The following is a 13339-nucleotide window of genomic DNA, read 5'->3' as shown; positions in this document are numbered from 1 at the left end:
GCTCGATGGCAATTGCAAAGCACTTCAGATGTTCATGAGCCTTCAAAAAAAAAAAAAAAAAAAAAAGAAGAAGAAGAAATCTAAAATGTACATTTCCCCCAATGACTCTGCTCTGGGGTGTATTAAAAGCAGCACCTTGACTCAGCCTGCCACATAAACATCCTGCTGCCCCTGGACAGCCTGATGCTGTCTTCCTCCCAGGATGAGGAGCTGAATAAGAAGTGACAATCACAGCTCCTGCCTGCAGGAAAACAGGAAGTGCCACAGTTGTACAACCACTCCAAATATTGTCCTACCTGCTCCACTCCTTGGGTGCAATGGGAACTTGCTTTCCCTTCCTTTCCACATTGCACAACTATTTCTGGTCCAGTGCTGCTCAGTCCCAGGATGCTGCTGCGTGGGACAGTCCCTGCAGCCTTTGGCTTCTCCCTGCCTGCCCAAAGCCAGCCTGGTCTCCCTGTCCAATGCACAAGGACAAATGTCCCCCTTCCAAATCCACTGCTAACAGTGGCAGCGCTGAATGCAAGCACTGGAGAAGATGGAGATGGATTCAGTGTGCTGGGCAGATGGGCTCACCCACATCTGGCAGGAGCTAGAGTGAAGAAAATCCCAAATCCCACAAGAAAGCAGCTGAGTTGGCCCTCAGCTGACCATAAGACTGAAGGAGTTGAAGCTTCCACATAGGCTCCAGCTCATGCACTAAAGTGCTAAACCTCATCCCTGAGAGTAAGATAGCCCTGTGGGTAGGTGATGGGGTGTGTGCCTCATGCTCACAAGCTGGGCAGCCAAGGTTCTCCACAGGCACAAAGAGGAGCTCTGGGAACCCAGAGATATGATGGAAAAGAGGCCACTTGCAGAACCCCCAGTTTATTCACAAATACTCGCTCCCACCCTTGACTTTTTGGGTTGTTTTCAAGGAATCCTCGTCCACTCAGTGCAATGCATTCCCAGCCAGCAGGCTGGCAGCCCTGCTCTCAGGACCATCCTTCCCAAAGACCAGAGACTTTCCACGTTACATGGTGCTCTGGGAGCAGGGAACTTTGTTCCTCCTCCAACTGCTCCCACATTTCTGCTGAGAGATGAGCCTGAATTTGCTTGCAAAACACAGATGTCATATGCAAGTTTCCAAACAAGAAGAGGGATAAGAAGGTTTCCTCTCCACTCTTCCTTTCCTCACAGTGTAAAAACATCCCTTGCCAAATGAGGCAGTGTTTGCCATCACATCGCAAAGTTCACATTCCCACAAGGCAGGCATGAGGAGGAACAAGGGGGAGAACCCTCACATCAGTGCCCACGGGTCATGGTCACACAAGACAATACTTTGCAAAATTTGGAAGTGGGAGGAATGTGGGAAGACTGAAGAGGAGGATGTTTGTTAACCTGTATCTCCAAAGGGTTTGCGTCCTGTGAGGAGAAAAAGGGAGCCCAAGGCAATGTTGCTCAAGATACCGGTGGGAAAAAATCTGGAAATCCTTATTCAGCCAATCCTACTGCTGTTGTAAAGAAAAAGAAATGGCTTTTTCTCACGTTCATGGCAGTGAGGGTTTTCCTAAATTACGGGAAGCTCCATATGAATTCCCCAACTAATTCCCTTGTACAATTGCATTAAATAGTAGGATGTGAATGCATTTCCACACCTGACTCAGCCTCTGTGCCCAAAAAAGGCTGCTGGCTCCCTACAAGCATATAGCAGGAAGCCTTTCAGTTCAAGAACTGCAGTCTCAACCTTGCTGGCTGTTGCTAAGTGGTGAATGGAAGGCAAACAGGGGAAGCCCAGCAGTGAGTTTCAGTAAGTTTACAGACACTTGATAAAAATTTTTGGCACTTAAAAAAAAATCAAAAGAAATCCCAAGGAGCGAGAAAAAAAAATAATTAAAAAATCGCCATTTAAATGGCAGATACAAGTTAGAAGGAGGAGAGATGAAACCCAGAAGTAACTTGGGAAGTTCAGTTTCCTTGCAATGCAAAGCAAAGGGGGTTTTCCAATATTTCTTTCTGCCCCTCAGAGAATGTCTCTTTGCTTTCACTTTATGACTGTGAAATAAAAATCAGCTGCATTTCACACTACACGTTACAGCTGCACTTCAGGCTCGCTGGGGTTGTGGTTGGGACAGTCCCTGCTGAAATGTATAAGCAAATTATGGCCATTCACACCCGCCCCCGAATATTTCCAGCTCTGGCTGTACCGGGATTCTCCCAGATTTGGGGGACAGGTTGCAGGGACACCTGCAGCAGTGTCTGGCCGCAAGACCCAGAGGAAACATCTCCTCGCTGTAGAAAGGCTTTAAAAGGCACAAACGTGGCGAGCGCAGCTGTGAAGTTGATCCGCTAAGCCGCAGCGGGGCAGGGCGGGCAGAGCTCACGTCCCTCGCCTCCCCCAGCGGCGGGCACGGCAGGGCAGGGCTTCCTCGGGCACAGAGCACCCTCTGCTGGGAAAGCCACGCTGTCCGGAAGAGAGCAAATCCGCCCGTGGCACAGCCTTCAAGCACTCCTGGCAGGTGGGTTCCCATCCCACGGGGCGGCTGCTTGGCGAAAGGAAGGAGCAGCGCGTCTGTCTGCCTGCATGGCAGCTCACGCCCCCTTTTTTTGTATAGTGAGGCCTCTGTACTGCCCAGTGTAAACAGCAGAAGGACACAAAGAGCAGTTCAGAACTTCCAGTCCGTGGCTCATCATCGACCAGCCACTGGCTGTGGCACTGGCTGTGCCCTGTCACCTCCCCTGCCACAGCTGCTAGCTTAAAAGACCCCCCCCAGCACCACAGAGGCAGGGCCCGTGGCCCAGCGCTTGCTTCCTCACCCCAGTCCCAGTCCCCGCTGGTCCCCACAGCACCGTTCCCGAGTAGTGCCTCCCTCCCTCGGTGCCAAAAGCTGCGGAGATTAGGGAGTGTCAGGGGACCAGGGACATCTTTGCCTGCACAGAAGTGGGGATGCAGGGCCTGTTCCTCACAGCACTGTCACCTGGCGTGGCACAGACACCGAACAAGAAGGCGGATTCTGCCTCAAAATCTCACGCCGTGAACGCAGGCAGGCGGCACCTGCTGTGCCTCAGGCCGTTTCCCTGCCCGAGCCGAGCTGCTGCCCAAACAGTCCTTTTAACCCAGCTCCGGCTGGGTGTGTTTAAATAAACAGGAGGTTCCCCAACACCCTTCCCTCGGGTCCCGAGCTGCTCAGCAGCGCTCGGCACCCAGCACACCCCAGAAATGCGCTTCCTTCCCCGCCTCGGCCTCTCGGCCGCCCTGGCCGTCGCCGCCTTCCTCAGCTGGAGGCTGCTGCTCCAGACCCCGGCCCGCAGGCACGCAGGTAAGGCCTGGGGCCCACGGCGGTTCTGCATGTCCGGCAGCCATTCTGGGCCGTGGGGGAAGTGCCCTGGGGCTTCTTCCAGAGGGTCTGGGTGGGCAAATGCCTACAGGACAGAAAACGCCCTTGGCACGGTGTTTGTGGAGAAAGCCCTTGCTGTGGGGGCCTGAAGCTTTATGTTCTTAGTGGGGTCATTGATTTCAGGTGTGGCGGGGAAAACAGGTGTCAGGCTGCTGGAGGGAACTCCCCAAACTTTTGTTATGAAAATTTATGTTGTTTTGTTGTGAAGGCCAGGAGGGAGCAGGGGCATTAGTGATTATTGCATTTTTTGCCTAAAAAATGCATCGTTCCCCTCCAGTTCCCATCATTCCAGGGCAGAGTCATCACTAGATTTTCTAGACATTGTCATTCTGGGGCTGAGTGAGTCTAAGAGCAGCTCAGGATAGCTTCAGGCACCACTGTGTTTCTTCCTGTGTTCCTGATGGCCTTTGCCTAACTTTAACTTTGCTTCTCTGCTTTTAACTGTGCTGCTCTGTACAAGAGCCTCCCCAAATATTTAACTTCCCGAGGACACAGAACAAACCATCAAACTGTCTCCCAGGGCTGCCAGATGCCTGCACTGAGCAGATGAGGCAGATGTGCTGCTGCTAAAGAAAATAAACCAACAAGGCAGGCATTAATCTTCCCCATTCAAACCCTCTCTGGCCTTTTCACATCAAAAATAAGAAGACAAAAAAAAGCAAAGCTGAAATTTGAGAAATTAAACTCACTCTCATAGAGTCTTTGTATTCGCTTTTGCCTTTTATATTTGCTTTGTTGTCATCTCACTTCTCTTTGCTTTTTGCCTTGCCTTTTATTTGCTTTTGCCTTTTATTTGCTTTTGCATTTTATTTGCTTTTGCCTTTTTATCTACAACAGAAAAAATTTACGTATGGGAGTGATGCAAGAAATGATGTCATTTGGGTCCCTAAATCACCCTGAGCCATTAAGAATAATCCCTTATTCACATATACTTGGTAGCTGATGTTAACCTATTAACAGATGCAAAAGGGTTTGCAGGACATCATGTATTTGTAGCTACAAACCAACTTAGTACTGCCTGGTCTCTCAAAATATTTTTGATTCTTTGGTAAACTCACCTCTGTGATGTTCAGCTGCAAGCAAGGAGTTAAAAGCAAAAATTGTGATTTACCAGAGAACTAGGCCTGTGGAATAAATGTGTGGTTTAGATCGGTCCTCAGGCATGGTGATTTGGGGAAAGGGGGGTCTGGGTGTCCATAATCTCACATGTTCATGGGGTCAGAAACCCGTTTCCCAGCAAAGCCAAGCTCTTTGCCAGACAGGGCTGGCCTCCTCTCTCCCACCCATTTTGTCCACGCTGAATCCTTTCCACACTGGAATAACTGCAGAAGAGCCTGCAACAGCACTGTGTGCTCGGGGTCTGACTCGGGGCACTGTGTACTTTCCTCACCCCCATTTCCAAATGCTGTTTCCCAGGTGACCTGGCCCCCAAGGCAGAGGAGGGCTTCACTTTGACACTGGACACCTTCCTTCACGTCCAGCAGCTCAGGAAAAGGAGACTGAGAGATTTCTGCAGCCAAGCAGGCAAAGTCAGCACACTGCCAAGCAACCGAGACAAGAGAGCCTCCCTGCTTCCGAGTCTGAGGGTGAACACCAAGCTGGATCTCCTCTACTGCCAAGTGCCATCAGCAGGGGTGGAGGAATGGCATCAGCTTTTGGAGAAGCTAGAGGAGGAAAATGTGACGCTGCCAGTGCTGCTCCCCTACCACCAGCTGCACACCAAGGAGACACGGCTGAGCGAGTTCAACCAGACGGAGATAAAGGCCATGCTGGGGTCTTACACCAAAGTGCTGTTTGTCAGGGACCCTTTCCACAGGCTGATCGCCACGTTCCTGCAAGGCATGGGCATCAGCCCATCCTTCAGCAGCTTCGTCCAGGAAGTCCTAGACAGTGGAACGCACAACGGCAGCATGGCTTGGAAGCCACTGGTCAGCCTGTGCCGGCCCTGCCTCATCCAGTATGACTATGTGGTAATGTTTGGCTTCCTCAGGCAGGAGCTGGGCCACCTGCTGCACCGGGCTGGGCTGCCTGCAGGCAGCCTCCTCCCCGAGCTCACCGACAGCCAGGTGCAGTGGACCTACAGGTGGTTGTCAGAGCAGATGTTCAGCGAGCTGTCTGCCCAACAGAAGAAGCGGCTGTCTCATTTCTACCGCTGGGACCTTGCTGCTTTCCCATTGTCTAGCAGTTTCCTGTCAGACCATCCCAGCACCGTGGAGACCTGGCAGAAATAGCCCACACTGAGGAACTGTTTCAGGGAGCATTAATCCATAGGCAAGTGCTTCAAGATACTGACAGGCCTTTGCTTCCCAGCTGCTTGCAGTGAGGTTTTCCATGTCACAGTCCAAAAGACCCATCAGAGAGTTGAGACACACCACTGCCAGGGATGGGGGATCAATGTGGTCAAATCATGTTTAAACATGACAAGAGCAGGCACTAGTGAAACTTGTGGCACTGGACTTGGAAAACTGCATGAACTGAACTGCGATGGGATAAACCCAGCAGTTTGGGGTAGGGTGGGTTGGACCTGCTGCAAACCACTGTAGCATCACACATGCTGTGCCCATGCTGACATTTCCTTTTCTGGGCTCCATGTTGGGCCAAGAGGTTTGGCAATGGCCTCTTCCTGACAAATCTTCCCACTCAGATACAAGAAATGCTCCCAGAGGAGCATGTCAGCTGGAGGCTGAGATATGACACAGGGTGGCAGACCCTGCTGGGGAATCACTGGCAATGTTCCCACTCTTTTCATGCTCAGGGAGGGTAAAGCCTAGCCCATCATTTGGTCTTTTCTGTTCTGTGTGAACGGTTCCTGTTTTACAGCCTCATCCCCTATGTGTGGGTCCCTGGGGATGGGACCCCAATGCTTGCTCCATTCACACGTTTTGGGTTTGGCTCCCCTCCTTCCAGGGCTGACTCCAGTGGGCCAAGGCCAGCATTCAGCTCAGTGCATTATCCCTGAGACAAGGAAGTGTCAGTGTGGATCAGGTACCAGCCACAGCACCAGAAAGACTGCCTCCCACCTTGTGGCAGCAACTGGTGGGCCCTGTGGAGGTGGCTAGAAGCATCAGAACACATCACTGTGCTGCTATGGAAAACAGGATGTGGCTACTACAGGCTCCTGCTGGCAGAGAAGCATGAGGACTGACTGCTTTCTTTTGGACTTGGCTGCCAGCATAGCCAGACAGAGGCCCAATCTCTCCAGCTGGCTCACAGCTTCATCCAGCTGGGCAGCCCAGTGCAATCACCCACCCTCTCTCTGCCTTGGTCACTGAGCTGATCTGACTCACAGCCCATGGGGAGGGTCCACCTTTGTCAAGCAAACACCAAGGATGAGTTGTCTAGGTTTCAAATCCTGCCAGACTCTGACCATAGCATACTTGTTTCCAGAGTATTTAGCAGCTTTATTTTGCAATGTTATGACATTCACAGAGAATTCCACATACATTCATGGTACCATTTTGACAGCACTCATTAAAGAATGTCAGTGAAAACTGTTGATTAGACCTGACCTAAAACAATTACCAAAATCTTGGCCTCCCTCTCTCACAGAAGGCCATGCAATTAATAGCATTAAAACAGGAGATCAGCAAGGCTCCTTTCACACTCCCACACACTCTCCAGCTGCAGTAATTGCTATTGAGGAGCCGTTATTGTGCTCAATACTTTACAGTCTAGCAAGATGGCATAGTTCCTCTTCTGAGGATAGACTTCTGGAAAAAGAAAAGCAGCAAATTTCCAATTATATGCCATTAAATTAGAGTCCTGCATCCATGCTCTATTTCACTGGAAAGTACTAGAAAAGGAACATTTTTCTCTTCATGAGTAGCTTTCCCTCCAGTGACAGCGAGCTGAGACCCCACAGAGCGAGATGTAGTGTGAGGAAATGGGACACAGCACCTGGCAGGGGACAGTGCTGTGCACTCAGGGCAGGAGAGCTGATCCCCCCCACCTTTGTAGTGCAGAGCATGCCTCAGGTCAGAGATCTCCTCTTCCTGCTAGCTCTCCCCAGTGGGTCCTAGTCCTTTCCTAAGGTGCCAGGCACTTAGTTCCACGGGAATTCAATGTATGAAATGTTCAGACATTGAGAGGTGACATGAAAACCTCAGCCTCATGTTCTTAGAGTCCCACAGCACAGACAGGTAGCACAGTGATCTTTCTTTAAATTGCTATTAGCTTCCAAGCTTCCCTTTTCCCTACACCCTAACAGTCAGTTGCTGTCATTACTTTGCAACTCTGATTTTATACCCTTGCCGTCCCAGGTGTTTAATTTACATTCAATTCCAGTGCACCCCAAAAGGGAAGTGTTTCCTCTCTCCATCAGCTGGGTAAGGGTATCAGGAGGGCCTCAAACTGGGCTGGGCATGAGGGCCAGGGCTGCTGCTTGGGAAAGAGTGGCTCACTGATGCTGCAGCAAAACTGGCTCCACAGGTTTGCTCTGAACAGCCTGCTCTGACCACTGCGTGTACCCAGAACTTGGCAAATGCACTTCCAATTAACTCACAAAGCAAATAGCAAAACAGACTTAGTATGTCTAATTTTAAAAAATTTCACCTGACCAGGCAGTCACTGTGACTGCGAGACACTCACAAACCCATCCTGAAATGATGAAAACTCCAAAACCAGGGAGAGAAAGAGCTCTTATTCATCCTGCTGGTGACATCCCAACATCTCCCAGGACCATCACAAGCAGCAGGACTGTCATGAACACTGGCAACTTTCCCCTGGGATGACACTGGGACCTCCTGGGTATCCCCACTCTGCCTGCATCTCCATGCTCGGCTTTAACACACATTACCTTTGCATCTCTTCTCATCCTGGTCTCAATGAGCATGTCCAGCAATCCCACAAGGTGGAATTCACAGAAACAGCTGGTACCAATCTACCTTACGGACTTCGTATTTTGCATCCCTCCCTGGACACCCAAGAATGTGAACACACAGGCTCCAATAGCTGCATAATTCATGTTCCTGCACATGAATTATCACATTTTCTTCTCTAAGAAGTTTTTTACATATTACGAACTTTCAGGAAAAAAAAAAAGTGTTCTTGCCCAGTACCTCAGAACTTAAGAAGCACCAATCATCATATTTCAATTAATAAAACAATTACATAGCAATCCCAACAGGCACAAAATACTTCCAGCAACTCACATATACAAATTCCCTTCTTCTAGATGGTAGATCCATAATATTTCAAGTTGAGAAATAAATCTACACCTTTCCAAGCAATATACCCTGGAGTGCTTAAAAAAATACTTCACACTGGGCATACATTGTCCAGTTCTAAGATGAAGGCCAATTTTAAGAAGTTTGTATGTGAGCAAAATTTTACTTAAGGAGTAACATCCTCTTGCACCATACTTTTTTGATGGCCCTGGGAGTGCAAAAAGAGAAAAAGGACATACTTAAAAAGCAGTAGGCCAGAAAAACAGATAAAAGTTTGCAAATGATAAGCAGGCACAGTATGTGGCTGACACCATCTACAGATATAACATGGTGCTCCAGTGCTGAATCTGACAGTGACAAAACCTGTCAGGAGGGATGCCCAGCACTAAATCCAGCATGAAAAATATATTCAATCCAGATGACACCAGGTCATCACATAGCCAGCACATTTTTCAGACAAGCACTCCCTGTAGCAAAATGTATCCATTCTCTTACATTCAGCAAAACTAAGAATTCTCTTGAAAAGGCAAGGCCATGACAGCACGCGATTGACCCTAGAGGGCACCCAGAGCTAGCTAATCCCCAGCTGTGCCCAACCTCCTCGTGCCCCTTGCTTAGGCTGGTATAAATTACCTTGAGAACATCAATGAGCAAATTTCTGTTACTCCAAGGTCTCTGATGTCCTTTCCTATTTAAAGGATGGGAGAGATGTGGAGGTGTGGGATGGGAAAAGTCTGTGTCAAACAAAGCAGCATCTTGCTGTAAGTACTCTTGGTATATTTAGTTTTTATCTTTAATCAGAGAAGACAAGGTAGCACTTGAACTAAAAATCTCATTAAAGCCCAGGTGCAGACAAAGCAACAGTCATTGATCTTTCAGGTAAATCAGTTATTGGTCACATTTTCCTCTGAAACACTTTTGTTACACAGGTAAGACCATCTTCATTAGCCAACACCAAAAGTCCTGCTCATTTCCCTCTAGAATATAGCTGGCTTTGTGTGCAAAGGGGACACAGCAGGGTCCAGCCCTCAGCACCTCTTACACCTTCCACCATCTCAGCTAGAGGACTCTATGTCTGGGATCAACATATTTGAGTCCTTCTTGGCACAGCATCACAAGGTGATACATCTTTTCCCCATAGCAGGAAAAAGAAGAAACAACCACCCTGCTATTTCACACTGGCTGGTAAGAAGCATCCTTGCAGCAATTTTTATGAAATCTGTAAGATTTTTCAATTACACCTGGATAGCATCACCTTCAACTTACTCTTCATTTGAATTTACATCACAGCTATAATCTGGCAGCAATTCCCTCTTATAGAGAAAACAATGATTGGACAATTAAATGTGAAAGCTCCGTGAATCAGTGGGTGAGCCATATGAACACAGGTTGGTTTTTTTGGTCCATTATAGTCCTACTGCCTTGTGGTTCCTTTGGTGTAAGCTCCATTTCAGCAGAGTTTGCTCCTCAAGCTTTCCTCCTACACACGCACACACCATGGCTTAAAGGTCCCTGGCTCAGCAGAAGGGCACTATAAAGAGAAAAAAAAAATTGAATTAGCCACAAATGAGGGTCCTGTCCAGCATTCAGCATGTCCCACCATGCTGCCTTTCAGGTGGGGGGACTTTGTACATGTGAAGATAGGTGCTCCTATCCCAGTTTTGCCAAACACAGAGATTTCTGTCTCATGGCACTTCTGTTAAGAGGCCTGATGGTTGACTACTACAGAGCCCTGTGACAACACTATGACAGAGCAGCCCAAGAGAAGCCAGTGAGAGGGAGAACTCCTGCACTCCTTCAAATCAAGTCCACAGCTCTAAGGAGACTCCTGTGGCTGTAACATTCAGAAGAAGGGAGTATTTGAAGGAACACTTTTCTCCCTCTCCCCTGCTGAGGGACACCACTAAGTCACACCATGGCCCTCACCATATGGGATGATTCTGAGAGATGATAGTCAGGAGCATCAGGACAAGCAGTCAGTGCCTTTGTTCCACACCCAACACTTGGAGAATGGAATGGACTGAATTTCAGAGATGCTGTACAGCAGCCCTCCCTGCAGTGGGAGCCGTAGCAGTGCTGGGCTGTGGATTTGGGTCTCAGCTGATGGCAAGTCAAATGAAGGATAACACCCACAAAACAAAACCCATCTACCGGAGCAGGGACACAGCCTCCCCATCCTGCCCTAATCCCAGCCCCGGGCCCCCGTGACTTCCAGGCCCACTCCCCGTGGGCAGGCTGGCCAGGGAGCAGACTGTGAGACCCGGGGCTGTTACCATTTTGGTGAAGATGTCCACACAAGCATTGCGGATCCTCTCTGGGGTGGCAGGGCTGTCCAGCCTGAACCCCTCTGTCAGGCCAGAGTCCTTCCTCGCTGAGTAGATGGCATCTTTAATGGCATAAAACACTGAGGCAGACAGGAACAGAGGTGGCTCTCCCACAGCCTAGACAGAGTACAAGCAAGAGTGAGGCTTTGCCTTCCAGATGGGAACCTCAGTCAACCAGATGTGCTTAGTGAGGAAACATGATGCTAAAACAGCCTCCAGTGTGCCTGGTGTGATCAGAGGAAAGACTGAACTAAATCAACCTTCAGTCCATTTAAAGAAGAAATGGGAAGAAAACACAAGCTTTCTCACACAACAAAGCCACTTCAGTGCTGTCTAATGGACAACCAGGGCAGCAATGTGCAGGTTACTTCAGTTCTTCCTAACTAGAAAGGATAGTACACACATTTCTGATAAGAAACAGAAAAACATCCTGACCTCAGAGCAACCACAGCATGATGAGGCGAACTGTTTAGACACACAGGATCATGACTTTATCCCACTCAGCTTCACAGTGTTATGAGGCAGTAAGAGGCCCACAGGCGTACCTTGGATGAGTAAACTGCCTTGCTGTTGGGGCAGTCACGGAGAAGGGACACATTGAATTCTGTTGGGATGTCTCCAAATGCTGGGATTTTGTACATGCCAGGCCCTCGAGTGTACAGGTTCCCTTCAGGAGAGTAACGCAGCTCCTCCATGGTGAAGAGCCCAATGCCCTGGACGAAGGCTCCTTCTATCTACAAACACATCCAAACAAGGTTAGTCTCTCTGTTGTTGTTGTTCTTCCCTGCACAAGGACAAACAGTGATGACATCCGCCAGGGTTTTCAATCCTCCCCACCTGACTCAGATCCCACTTTTTATCTCTAAACCCTTGTCCCTTCTGCTGGGAACAATCTTTGCACAATTCCTGTGTTCCCACATAAATGTGGCTGCATTTCCCTGGCAGCTGAAGCAATTTACAAATACACGCAAACAGATTTTCTGTAAACACAGGACAGGAATCTTCTGATGAAGCAACAGGGGAAAAAAAAAAAAATCAATGATAAAATATTGATTTCTTCCCAGGCAGGTGAACATTGAATGCGTTGAACTTGCTGATATATCAAAGGACAAGTAGACTAAAAGGACTGAAGATGAAACATCTAAAGACAAACTATTTTATGCTTTCTATTTCAGTATAAATGCTTTCCTAAGTGCTGTATATTATCAGGTCAGCAGGACAGACACCTGCAGAAACACTCCCATATCCATTTATGTACTAAAAAACTTTTCATGTTTTTTCTACTGTAAATTTTAGGAGAAAAAAGATTATGACAAGAGGATGTGCTTGAACAACCCTGCACAAAGCAGCTCTGTTCTCTGTGCCCACTGAGGTATCTGACAGCCAGAGCAGTCACAAGCATTCATTGACCCATCTCTGTGTACTTGTATTCCTGCACTCATGCCACATCCTTTCTCTACTTTGCCCCCACATCCTCTGCAGCAATTCATGGAAGGACACAGGAATTGAAGGCCTCTTTGACAGGCTCCATTTAGCTCATCTCTCAACTCCCAAACCTAAAGTGACACGCCACAAAGACAGAAAACCCCTTTCTCCCATTGAACACTTCCAAAACAAAAAAAAATTCTCTTTCAGAAAAAAACATCACTTTCAAGGAAATTCCATTTTAGCTACAGCACAGCTTTGCAACTCATGCTCTCCTGTCATCCCAAATCCTGCAGCAGTTTCGTTGGAGTTACACCATATCAACATCTAGAGTTAGCCAGTGAGCTAAGATGGCTAGATAAGCATACGTCTAACAATTCATCTCTTGGTCCGTCAAACAACCCTGGTTTATTACCCTTATCTGCTAAGAGATATTGTGATTATTACTGCACAAAATTTTGAAGTAATCTTGTGCCTGCCCAAAGACTTTGCAAGATAAGTGACTGGTCCAACTTTCTACACAGCAGCAGCTGGAAGACAGAATCCACCACCCTAACTCTTTAATCAGGAGAATTTTCACTAAATTAAATCAACTTAATATTGACAGATAGGACTATAAATATCAGGTGTGGGATTTAGCCTGAGAAACATCAATGGGGTGGTAACTGAACAATATCCTGCAGTCTTATCCAAGCCAAAAATCCCTAAACCCTAACAGAATATTTCCCTATGTAATTCTGTGCCAAACCTGGCACAGAAGGTTAAAAGGGTGTGTTTGCAAAGGCACAACCTGGAGAGTGATAATAAATAGAAAAGCTTGAGAGCAGTGTGATTGCTTTAACGTGATGGAAGTAGCAACACTTTTCACTTACCTGTCCTATATCTATGGCTGGGTTCAGACTGGTACCCACATCCATAACAATGTCTGTGCGAATGTTCTAAAAAACAGGAATAAAGGGTAAATCAGCACAGATCTCTGGAACTGGTCCATGGTTGGAAGAGTGAGGAAGAGTATCCAAACACTATCCCACATAATCTTATCTCAGCT

General features: G+C 48.0%; 2 protein-coding genes across 2 annotated transcripts in view; one reads left to right on the top strand and one right to left on the bottom strand.

Moving 5' to 3' along the window:
- Positions 1–2789: 2789 nt before the first annotated feature.
- On the top strand, positions 2790–6661 carry LOC128804831 (carbohydrate sulfotransferase 9-like). The gene is made up of 2 exons (XM_053973051.1): positions 2790–3299; positions 4794–6661. The coding sequence occupies exons 1-2, from the start codon at positions 3200–3202 to the stop codon at positions 5606–5608; spliced, it is 915 nt and encodes a 304-aa protein (XP_053829026.1). The 5' UTR covers positions 2790–3199; the 3' UTR covers positions 5609–6661.
- A 2656-nt stretch (positions 6662–9317) lies between these two features.
- The window catches only part of XDH (xanthine dehydrogenase), a 48561-nt gene continuing 44539 nt past the window's right edge, over positions 9318–13339 (bottom strand). Inside the window, exons 34-37 of the mRNA XM_053973050.1 lie at positions 13164–13229; positions 11412–11600; positions 10816–10983; positions 9318–10073 (exon numbers count right to left, since the gene is read on the bottom strand). Coding sequence (XP_053829025.1) covers positions 10023–10073; positions 10816–10983; positions 11412–11600; positions 13164–13229 — 474 coding nt within the window. The 3' untranslated portion in view covers positions 9318–10022. The remainder of the gene's footprint in view (positions 10074–10815; positions 10984–11411; positions 11601–13163; positions 13230–13339) is intronic.

The sequence above is a fragment of the Vidua macroura genome, chromosome 3, assembly GCF_024509145.1.
Source record: "Vidua macroura isolate BioBank_ID:100142 chromosome 3, ASM2450914v1, whole genome shotgun sequence".
NCBI classification, from domain to species: domain Eukaryota; kingdom Metazoa; phylum Chordata; class Aves; order Passeriformes; family Viduidae; genus Vidua; species Vidua macroura.
This window is presented reverse-complemented; position numbering and strand designations above follow the sequence as displayed.

What these genes read in the sequence shown, in the direction of transcription:
- LOC128804831 (XM_053973051.1), top strand. Translation starts at nt 3,200, where the DNA reads ATGCGCTTCCTTCCCCGCCTCGGCCTCTCGGCCGCCCTGGCCGTCGCC. An exon ending in CCCGGCCCGCAGGCACGCAG is followed by an intron (nt 3,300 to 4,793) that starts GTAAGGCCTGGG and finishes GCTGTTTCCCAG; the next exon opens with GTGACCTGGCCCCCAAGGCA.